Genomic DNA, 12,147 nt, shown 5'->3' on the forward strand with positions numbered 1-12,147 from the left:
ATGGAATTACATCAAGCTAAGAAGCTTCTGAAAAGCAAACACTCAACAGAGAGGCTCTCTACAAAAAGGGAGAAAATATTTGCGAACTATTTATCTGATAAGGAATTAATATCCAGAATATGTAAGAAGCTCAAGAAATTCAACAACAAAACAAGCAATTTAATTAGGAAATGGGCTTAGGATATAAACAGGCATTTTTCAGAGGATGAACTACAAATGGCCAACAGATACATGGAAAGATGTTCAAGACCACTAGTCATCAGGCAAATGCAAAAAGCACAACGAGGTTTTACCTCCCCAGGTTAGAATGACTACCACCCCAAAATCAAAACACAATAAATCATGGCAAAGATACAGGGGGAGAAGGTATTAACTAATAGAGTTTGTTTTTTTTTTTTAAAGATTTATTCATTTTATTACAGCCAGATATACAGAGAGGAGGAGAGACAGAGAGGAAGATCCTCCATCCGATGATTCACTCCCCAAGTGAGCCACAACAGGCTGGTGCGCGCCGATCTGAAGCCGGGAACCTGGAACCTCTTCCAGGTCTCCCACGCGGGTGCAGGGTCCCAATGCATTGGGCCGTCCTCAACTGCTTTCCCAGGCCACAAGCAGGGAGCTGGATGGGAAGTGGAGCTGCCGGGATTAGAACCGGCGCCCATATGGGATCCCGGGGCTTTCAAGACGAGGACTTTAGCCGCTAGGCCATAATGCCGGGCCCACAATGCCGGGCCCACTAATAGAGTTTTGATAGGAATGTATACTAATCCAACCAATATGGAAGACAGTATGGAGACTCTCCAGAAATCTGAAAATATATCTACTAGACAATCCAGTCATTTCACCGCTGAGAATTTACACAAAGGAGAAGAAATCAGTATTTGAAAGACTTATCTATACCTCTATGCTTACAGCAGCTCCATTCACACCAGCTAGACACAGGATCAACCCAGAGTCTAATTAACTGGATACAGAAATTGACATATACAGACATGACGCACTTTACTACTCAGCCATAAAAATAAATGAGATCCTGTCTTTTGCAATAAAATGAATGCAACTGGAAGTGACCACGCTTAATGAAATAAGCCAGTTGCAAAAAGACAAATACCATGCTTTTCCCTGATTTATGGTAATACCCACAGTACAGAAAAAGTTATATATATATATGAATGAAACTGACATAATATTCAAACTTCTATCCATTTGAGTATTGTTTATAACCTTTGTCTATACTCCTGAAGAAGAATGGCTTTCCACTTACTACTTCTTGGAGCCCTTCTCGGAGGGCTAAGCTTGTGATTATAAAGTAAATTGAAAGTACGTCATACAAAGATTGCAAGAGGCAGGAAGGAGAGTGGCAGTGAGGCATGGAGGGAAGGTTGAGAGGAAGAACCATTATGTTTTTCAATCTGTATATGTGAAATACTTGAAATTTATTCCATTTTTTATAAAAAAAATTTAATATTTCAATCCTAATGCTATATTCCACTCTTAACAACTTAATTATAATGTATAAAATAAAATTATAATGTATAATCATGAGTATATGCACACAATTCACAAATATTCACATACTAGAGATTCAAGCTAAAACAGCTCAGCCCTCCATTTTTTTTATACTATGGGGGATACATGATCAAAAAGAATATACAGATCATGATCTAAGAAATAGTGAAAGTTTTGCTCCTACAATTAAGAAAATCTTCAAGAACATTTCTTTGATTATGTAAGATCAATAAGAAAGAATACAAATCATACTAGATTCTACCAAGCCGGCAACTGTCTGCAGTAATTGTTGTCCCATTTTGGACAATGTATACAAACCTACAAAATTGCTTAGAGTAAAAACACTCTTGATTTCAATAATTCTTAAGAAAATACAAACCAAGATGTAAACATAGTTGAGTATATTGATGAATTATAAGACAATAATACTTATTTGAATGCACAAAATTAAATAGTCAATTCAATTCACCTAAATATTTTTTAGACAATTCCTAATAGCTCCAAATGACAATAAACATATGGCGAAAAAGATGCACATGCCTAATCAACAACTTGTTTTTATTAGAGCCCAGACCTACCTTGACAAAAAAATGTAAAATACTAAATAAGGTCTAATTCTTTTATAAAATATTCACTTAATAAATATTTTAATCTCTATGGCTTAGGAAAAAGTCAACTTGTACCTGAAGTTAGGATTAAAAATGAAAATTAAATGGTACACACTTGATAGAATAAATTATTAAAATTAAATTATAATATATAGAAAAGTACTGTATAAGTCTAAGATATTAACAAAATCATGATAAAAATTTTAATACATGGCACATAGCATTGTGGAATAGAAGGGTAAAGCCATTGCCTGCAATACAAGCATCCCATACAGGTGCCAGTTTGTGTCCTGGCTATTCCCCTTCCGATCCAGCTCCCGCTAATGGCCAGGGAAAACAGTGGAAGATGGCCCAAGTTTTGGGAACCTTCCTCCACATGGGAGAGCCAAAATAAGTTCTTGGCTTTTGGCTTTGGCCTGGCCTAGTCCTGGTTATTACAGTTATCTCTGGAGTGAACCAATGGTTGGAAGACCTGTGTAACTTTCAAATAAATCTATCTTTAAGTGAAACAAAAACAAAAGACATTAACACATTACAAAGCTTTGTAGCATATAATTTAGGGGTTTTAGGAACTGCTATGTTTTGAGATACTGTTGTAAAAGATACATTTATTATCTGCTATGATTGTCCTATAAGTTCTTTAATTCTGGAAACGGAATCCAAGAATGTTACCACAGCTAATAAGCTAATAACAGAACTGTGAAGTCTGGATTTCCAGTTAGACTAGAAAATTGTAGGAGATACAACTAGAAAAGTGAATAAAAATGGATATTGAGAAACTAGCAAAATTTAAGCGGAATCTAGGTCTTTATAAATTATAGTAACTACAGAAGCATACAGTGCACAGGATATTTTCTATAAGTAGGTATGTATACACTAGATACTCACGAATCACACACATATATGTAGTTATTTATTTGAAAGATAGAGTGACAGAGATGGAGAGACTGAGAAACAGAAATGATCTTCCATGTAGTGGTTCAGTCCCCAACCAAATAGCTGCAGCTAGACCAAGCTAAAGCCAGAAACCTGGTGAACTCCACCCAGGTCTGACATAAGCAGCAAGGGCCCAAAACTTAGGCATTCTGGCCATCTTCTGCTGGCTTCACAGGGGCATTAGCAGGGAACTGGATTGGAAGCAGAGCAGCCAGATCTCAAGCTGGCACTGTGACAAGGGATGCCTGGCTTCATAGTGGTAACTCTGCACTGCAATGCCAATCTCTTGAGAACTTATTTAATTAATGCATTACCTAATGCTTAACAACTAGTCAAAGGAGAAATGAATTTTTAAAACATGAAAAATACTTGTGTGCTAGTAAAATAAACAATACATATAGTTTAGAAATGTTAATTAACTTGGCTACCTTTGGTGCTGGAACTGGGTGGATTGTATTCTTGGCAGATATCGTGTGAGGGAAGGTATTCTGAAATGCAAATGCAGATGAGACAGGATAACCAATCGCACAGCTTGGGTATGTAAGTCTACCATCCACCTAAAAATAAAAACATAAAAGTAATTAGACATCAGAAGCTAATTCTAAATAGTATTTGCTGAAGCAATATTCTCCATTATAATAACTAATAGTTAAGAACACTATTTTAAGGGACTAGCAAGTTTTGCTTTAATGCCTAGTACAAGGTTGGATATTTTTGGCACAGAGGGCTTTTTAAAGTAGCTGTGCAAGCCTGGCTGTAACAAACTACTGGCCATTCCTTTTGAGTGAGTTCAAATAGACTTCTACAAGGTTTTGGTTCTTTCAGGCTTCCCAAGCAGGCGGGTTTGGGAAAAGGTAGAGTCACAAATCAGAAGGAAAATCAGAGATAAAGTAAAAACAATTTTCTGCAAGACTGAGCAAAAACAAAACTAGCGTTCTCAAATAGACTAATTAAAACAATAATTTGTACTGTCACTAATTTTTAATGTAATGATCCCACCATTAAACATTGTGGTAAAAAAAAGGTGTTGCTTTTATAATTAAGAGGTGAGCTGGGACACACATCTTGAGTTACCAATGGCTATTTATCACTAATTAGCACAAGGAACACACCTGTTGATGTATTTACTGTTTCTTGCAACAAAGAAGATTACACACCACGGATCTCACCAAGCACAGTTAGAAGAGACTTATTAATTAGATTTAGGCACAGTTTAGGTGAGTTAAGAGAAGCTTAAGACTTTAATTTTGCTGTGAATTGCAAGTTACCAGGAAGTAACGGTAAATATATGACTAGGTATCTAAATACATCCAATCTAACAAAACAGGAAGAACGTATCAAGGACAAATCTGTACTTATGTCAGAAGCAGTAACAATTCAATTATTCAGAAAAGAAAGGATGCTTGGCCATTTTTGCGGTTTGGTAATGTTCATATTTTTATCTGTGTTCCGACATGCTGTTAAAGGTCTTTATGAACGTGACTCATCACAGATTGACCTTGTCTGAGCACAATTTTCTGGGAAACTTAAGACGTGGTCTCTGGAAACAGAAAGCTTATATTTCATAACTACTTTCTTCCAGAATTTAGAACAATGAAATTGGCTAACTGGGATTTCCTTTTTTTTTTTAATCCTGTTTGTTTACAATACAAACTGCTTAGGCTTTTTCCCTCACAGTTCCAAATTTGAACCTAAACGCTGAATTCTCTCTTCTTGAAGTCTCCGAAACATTGTGCATGCATGCCTGTGCATGTATGTCTGTGCTTTACAGCATCTGGCATTACTTCAGTTAGCACTGAAAAATTTCTACATCTATTAAAGACTTAAAAGAAGCGTAGGGCCCGGCGCCATGGCCTAGCGGCTAAAGTCCTCGCCTTGAACACACTAGCATCCCAAATAGGAGCCAGTTCTATTCCTGGCAGCCCTGCTTCCCATCCAGCTCCCTCTTGTGGCCTGGGAAAGCAGTCAAGAATGACCCAAAGCCCTGGGACCCTGCATCCGCGTGGGAGACCCGGAAGAGCTCCAGGCTCCTGGCTTCAGATGGGCACAGCTCTGGCCGTTGCGGTCACTTGGGGAGTGAATCTTCCTCTTGGGAAGATTCCCACTCTCCACTTGAGGAGATCTTCCTCTCGGTCTTTTCCTCCTCTCAATACATCTAACGTTGCAATAAAAATTAAATAAATCTTAAAAAAAAAAAAAAAAGAATGCCTTCAAGTACAGCCCCTTAGTCAAGTACTCTTCTGTCCCACTGCCTACATCTTCAACTTTACTAAAGTGGTAAATAAGTAACTTAAGGTACCAGGACCTTAAAACACTGAGACTTACGAACTATGAGAACACCTGTAAGATACTCACCAAGATCATTCAAATCTTATTTTAAATCTTACCACATTCAGGTTAGGAGAAATTCCACTTCTTATTGCACTGCTAGAATGTGCAGGTGGAGTGGCAGAAGGTCCCAAGAGATCTTGCTTTCTCACTAACTGATTTTCATTTAGTTCTTTATTTAACCATGTGATCACTTAAACAAAAAAGAAGTAAAATATTTCATTTACTATTTGTATTTTCCTGGTTATTTTAAGCATTTAAAAGATACTTTCATAGTTTTAAAATTCTGAGTTTTTGCAGCTTTGTATCCTAGAATAACCAAAAAAAAAATTTTTGTCACCTACTTTTTTTCACTCAAGACCATCATTTCTGCACCTGCCACGCAGTTCTTACTCTGTATTCCCAAAAGTACATACTTCTGCTAGTTAAGCATCTCTTTGGAAATTTTTACCTTCAGAGATACCTTACAGTTCGTATAGTTAGCTAAAGTTCAATTTTTTATTTTAGTTTCAAGTAACTTGTAATACTAATTCTATGTAAACATAGTTTTTAAAAAAAAAAACAGTATTTAAACAGAAAATTAAGACAATATTTTCAACACTTCCAACTTTGGGATACTGATATTTTCTTTATAATGACAATTGTTCCTAAGGGTAGATGATGTAACTTACTTCAGTAGACATTAAAAATATATTTAAAGCAGAAATTTGTATATAACAATATCTCAATTTATCTACATCTTTATAAATTGAAAATAAACATTTTAGAACACCTTTATTTTCATCTACTTGAAATGCAGAGCAACTCAGGGGTGGAGAGACAGAGAAAGGAGCTCTTCCATCTAATGGTCACTCCCCAAGTCCTCTGAACAACTATGGCTGGACCACACTGAAGCTAGGACCCTGGCACCGCACCCAGGACTTTTACAGGGGTGGCAGGAGCCCCAACACTGCAGCCATCATGTGCTATCACCCAGAAGCATTAGCAGGAAATGGGATCAGAAGCAGAGTCGCTGTGACCTGAGCCAGCACTCCCTTGGGGTGTGGGAATCCCAGGTAGCAGCTTAACCCTCTGCACAATGCCAATCTCCAAAATTGTTAGATTAAGAATAAAACCATCAATCTTATTTACATAAAATATGAGGGTAGGCATCTGGCTAATAAACTACATGCCAATTAGGGAAATTCACACATAATATTAGAGTGCCCGGATTTGAGAACCAGTTCCATTCTTTATTACAGCATCTTGTTAACGTGCAAGCATTAGAATGTTACATCTGCATGAGAGAACTGAAATGAGTTCCTGGCTTCCAGCTTAGGAATGGTCAATCCTAAATAGATCTATTTTTTTTTCCTGTCTTTGTCCCTCTGTCTCTCAATAAAATTGTAAAACATAACATACTTACACTTTTCATTATTTTTTAGAAGCTGTTTACTTTCTTCAAGTTTTTGAACTGTAGTTTCTAATTGTTCTTGCAATTTGCATACCTGAAATATGTCAATCCTCTCAGTAAATCAAACAAAATAAAGGTTAAAATAATAAGAGGAAGTAAACTGTTAATTATTACAAAATATTACTAAATGAAAATACAGAAATTACCTGAACTATGTAATTTGTATGTATACACACATATTCATACATTCTGTGTGTAAATATATATATGGGCAACAATATCTAATTCATCACTTTTCAAATGGAAATAGCCTAATTTTTGTTGAATCTAGTTGTGATTATAAAGAAACTATTAAAAGCCACAGCTTGCTGTAACCAGAACTTTTTAAAAAGACACACCTGAGAAAACTTGTTACAGTTTGCAAACAGAAAATTCAAAAAACATAAAATACTAACGACCTCTTGTTCTTTAACTCGGAGAGACTGTCCAACATCTTGTAATTCTTTATGCTCCTTTTGTAATTTTTCTTCCTTCTCAGCCAAGAGTTTTTCTTGCTGAATAGTAACTGTATTCTTCAGCTTCAATTTACCCATTAGCGTTTTTAAATCCCCTTGTAACTTCTTGATTATCTCGTTTGCCTGTAAGAGATTCATATATATATCTTCACATAACTTAATAAAACATTAATATTTAATATTTTTAAACATTAATGTTTAAAACAAACCTTAAGAAGTTCTGCTGATAATGATTTTATTGTGGCTTCAAGTTTCCCCAGCTGTACCTGATTTTTCTCGCCATTTTCTTCTAATGCCACCTGATTCATTTGTTAAGAAATATGAAAAACAATTAAGACATTTATTTGGAAAAAAATGACGCCTGTAAGTGTGTTCAATGATATGTCTAGGAAAATTTTAAAATAGACCTTTTGTTCCTGGATTGTATCAAATGCTTCTTTTGTTCTTAAAACAAGCTGGTCTTTGTCCTTGATTTCCTGTTCTAGAACTGCCACTTTGGTTTGTAGCTGATTAATATGCTTTTCTTTCTCATGGCATTCAGAATCTAGTGTAGAATTCTCTCTTCTCAAAGACAGAACTTCTTGCTTAGTCCGCTGCAGCTCCTAGAGGTAGTTAAAAAAAAAAGAAAAAAGAAAAAGCTGTATTTTGTATTACGAAAAAGTGAAGTTGGTCTGGTTACTTCTAAATAATATGCTTAAAGATGTCTTTAACAATTTTAAGTTTCTAATTCAGACTGCTCCCCCCGTGGGAGACCCAGGAATAGCTCCTGGCTCGTGGCTTCAAATCAGCTCAGCTCCTCTGGCTGTTGTAGCCATTTGGGGATTGAACCAGCAGATGGAAGGTCATTGTCTTTGTCTCTACTTCTCTCCGGAAATCTTTCCAACAAAAATCAATAATAAGTCTTGACGAAAAAAAAACAAAAAACAACTGGCTGAGCCCACCAATCCTCACATCATACAGCCTAGGTTTGACTTCTAGTTCTAGCTCCTAAACCCAGCTTCCTGCTAGGCAGCCATGGATGGAAGCAGGGGTTGCTGAAGTAATGGGATTCCTGACAAGCAAGCAGGAGGCCTGGACTGAGTTCCCAGCAGTCAGCCTGACTCAGCCCATACCTGCTCCTGTGCGCATTTAGGGAGTGAACTAGCCGATGGGGTGTATGCATTCTCATTTTCTCTTTCCCACTGGGATGTAAATTTTAAAAAATCAACATATATATACATAATTTCAAAAACCCTAGATTTCTTCTCAGATAACAAACCAAAATATTACAGGGACATAAAAGTTCAGTATTTAGCAATCATAGATAGCTTTAAACACAATTTTAGAAAATAATGTTACATATTGTACCATGGTGATTTTGAGAGGTAAAGACTTTGATACCAGATATACTTGAATTCATATCTTGGATCAACTACTGTGTGATCCTGGAAATTACTTAACCTCACTAGATCTTGATTCTCTTATCTGTGGAAAAGAAATAACAAACACTTGACAAATTATGTAATTTAATTACCTGAAAACTTATTTAAATTGCCTGTTACACTGGCTGATAAGGAGTAGATGATAAACAATAGCAATTATGTTTAGAGCACTAATAATCTTACAAACCACAACTGATCAAAAATAAGTAACTGAATACTCAGAAGCAAAAGAAAAAATTCCCAGGATTCATAATTTGTACGTTTTCTGCAGATCCTGAGAGAAATACTTGGACTACATTACATAAAAATTAGCATAGTGCAGACTTCTTACACAATCAAAAGTTTCAGTGCTGACACAGATGAAATAATACAGCACTGCATACATACAGCAGTTAGACACTGATGAGTATGCAGGACACCTGAGAAGTTGTTTATAAGTGGTGTGAAAGATGAAGATTTAAGAAGGAAAACTGAAGACATCTATTGAGGCACAGTGCTATGAGGATCTAAATATAAAATTGGCAAGGTTTTATAACTTCTAAGCAAAATATATTAGTAAAAAGCAATTGGAAGTCTTATGGTGATCTTTGTATTACAAAGTGATAGACATGGGCGGGCACTGTGGCACAGTGTATAAAATGCATCTTATGCTGGGGACAGCAGGACGGGAGAGGAGGGAGGCCAATACCTCTTCAATACCAGAAAGTTTTGCTTTCAGTTCTCTAACAGTGGAGTCTCCTTTATATTTCCTTTCTGTTAGGTCTTTATTCGTTGCTTCTAATTCAGACAATCTGTTTTGTAGCTGTTGGATATTTCGTTGATGCAGGATTTCCAAATCCTTTTTCTGTTGTTCATGCTGTTGTTGACACTGGACTTGGGCCTATTATGTAAAAATACAGCATCAACAAAAGTCAGACATATAAACACAAATCACAATCACAATTTTTTTAAAGATTTATTTTATCACAAAATCAGATATACAGAGAGGAAGACGTTCCGTTCACTGATTCACTCCTCAAGTGACCGCAATGGCTGCTGCTGCACCGATCTGAAGCCGGGAGCCAGGAACTTCCTCCAGGTCTCCCACATGGGTGCAGGGTCCCAAATTTTTGGGCAGTCCTCAACTGCTCTCCCGGGCCACAAGCAGGGAGCTGGATGGGAAGTGGAGCTGCCAGGATTAGAACTTGCTCTTATATGGGATACTGGCGCACTGAAGGTGAGGAATTTAGCTGCTAGGCCACTGCACCGGGCCCAACAATCACAATTTTGTACAGAAATATTAGACTTTCTTGTTTTCAAAGCAGTGTGTTCTTTTTTGTTTTGTTATGTTTTTTCCGATTACAAATTTCATGAAGAAGGAAAGGTGAAGAACAGCAAATTCACCACAATGGTTGTGTTCATAATTCAGTTTATCCTAAACCCACAAATGTATAGAAGTAACAGTGTTCAACGATAAGGGAAGAATGAAATACAACTACATTAAATAAAAGCAAACCTCAGGGGCTTGTGTTGTGGTGCCTCAGTTTGGACTGCCACCTCTAATGTTGGCATCCCATATGGGTACCAACTCAAGAACTGGCTACCGCAATTCCAATCCAGCTACCTGCTATGCCTATGCTAGGGAAGATAATGAAATTCTAAGGTAAAAACTGGTCTTAGAGATTTCAGTAACGAATAATCCACTAAATGTCACCTGAAGACCAACTACATTCCCAGCTCTAGAGAACACCACACAGATCCACACTCTGCCTCCAAAACGTTCACCAACCAAAACAGAGTAGGCCAAGCACTGATTCTGAATCACTGTGAATCTTCATTCCATCTTCCAATATGTACACAAATACTGATTCCCTCAGGAAGGACAAAGAAAATCTTACCTGTGCTTTTTAATCTCCGAAGGGATACTTTGTATCTGTACTTTGACAAGACCTAGACTTTCCTACAACTGGCTTCTGCTACTCACTAGTACATCAGGTGTTCCACTCTTGCAGTTCTGCACAATATCCTTCCTGCAGTTTTGACTATTTAGTTTCTGCGACAGCTTTCTGCTTCCCTTCCTGGTTGTCTTTCATGCCCGTCCTCTCTAACATAAGCCTACTCCCCTGGGCTTCCCCAGCTTTGGATTTCTAGCTTGAGTCACTAGGATAACTAACCTCAGCACATTCTTAGCAGACAAGTCTTCAGCAAGTGTAAGCCAGGAGCATTTCCCTCAACTCTGTTGAAAATCTTAATCTTTGCAACACCACTCTCCCTCCTGAATACATTTTAGAATGATGATCTCCCAAAATACAAGGGTTTCTCAAGAACTCACATTTTAAAAGCTGTACTTAAAAGCTGATAAGGGAATACACAATTCAGCAAATGATGTTTGCATTGTATTACCAATTCTCAGCATGACAAATATTGGATTCTGCAAAATCACCAATAAAATTATTTGATTTAAGATTTCAATTTATACACACAGGTTTAGGTCAAAAAAACACAATTTCTAGTTCTTTGATATGAAATTGAGATTTATGGGGACCTGCAAGATCGTATAGCAGGTGAAGCTACCACACACAATGCCAGCATGCTATAAGGGTGCTGGTTTGTGTCCCAGCTGTTCCAACCTGGATCCAGCCCCCTACTAGTAGCTTGGGAAAAGCAATGGAAATAACTTGTGCTTGGGTCCTTGCTACAAACACAGAGACTCAGATGAAGTTGCTGGCTTATGGAAATGAACCGACAGATGGAGAATGTATTCCTCTCTGGTTATTCCACTTTCCATTGAACTCCTTGCTAATAGCCTGAAAAAGCAACAAAGGATAGCCCAAGGCCTTGGGTCCTTGCCCCCACAGCAGAGACCCAGACACACCTCTTGGCCGTCCACTTCGGACTGGCCTAACTCTGACCCTTGCAAACATTCATAGAGTGAACCAGCAGATGAAGATTTCTCTGTCTCTCCCTCTTTATAACTCTGACATTAAAATTTAATCTTTAAATATGTATAATAGTTATAAATATTTATAATCAAAATTTATGGAACAGATAAAGTATGTAACTTAAAGCAAACCTAGGAAAGTTTATTCATTTATGTCCATTAGCTTATATGCTCTTAATTACATACTCTTATTTAACTATATACTCTTATTTAAGAGGCAAACTACTTACGCATCTCGCAAGTCAGATACTATTAAGCATCTATACCAAATAAAAAGTGTGACAAGAAGGAATAAAAGATCCACCTTTCATTCTTCCACTGGTTCAGTATTTTCATAGTAATAAAAAATTCTACAGCAATAAAAAATACTAATATTAATTCTGAAAGCTAACAGTATTCTGAGGAGACAGAAACATCGAATGTGATCTCTGCAAATAACGTGCAATTCTTGACTGTCCTTTAGAGGACATTTCCAGCATATGCCTAGTCAACAACTGTCTGTGGCAGGAACTTTAAA

General features: G+C 37.0%; 1 protein-coding gene across 4 annotated transcripts in view; it reads right to left on the reverse strand.

Annotated features, from left to right (window-relative positions):
- SASS6 (SAS-6 centriolar assembly protein) overlaps positions 1-12,147 on the reverse strand; it is a 65,001-nt gene that overhangs the window by 37,551 nt on the left and 15,303 nt on the right. For 3 of the 4 annotated variants that reach the window (XM_058659526.1, XM_004582010.2, XM_058659542.1), the window contains exons 8-14: positions 9,399-9,590; positions 7,697-7,891; positions 7,499-7,588; positions 7,233-7,412; positions 6,787-6,868; positions 5,441-5,574; positions 3,482-3,610 (exon numbers count right to left, since the gene is read on the reverse strand). In XM_058659526.1, coding sequence (XP_058515509.1) covers positions 3,482-3,610; positions 5,441-5,574; positions 6,787-6,868; positions 7,233-7,412; positions 7,499-7,588; positions 7,697-7,891; positions 9,399-9,590 — 1,002 coding nt within the window. Of the gene's footprint in view, positions 1-3,481; positions 3,611-5,408; positions 5,575-6,786; positions 6,869-7,232; positions 7,413-7,498; positions 7,589-7,696; positions 7,892-9,398; positions 9,591-12,147 lie in introns of those variants that run through there. The other variant, XM_058659536.1, reaches the window with a different exon arrangement.

The sequence above is a fragment of the Ochotona princeps genome, chromosome 2, assembly GCF_030435755.1.
Source record: "Ochotona princeps isolate mOchPri1 chromosome 2, mOchPri1.hap1, whole genome shotgun sequence".
Classification (NCBI taxonomy): Eukaryota; Metazoa; Chordata; class Mammalia; order Lagomorpha; family Ochotonidae; genus Ochotona; species Ochotona princeps.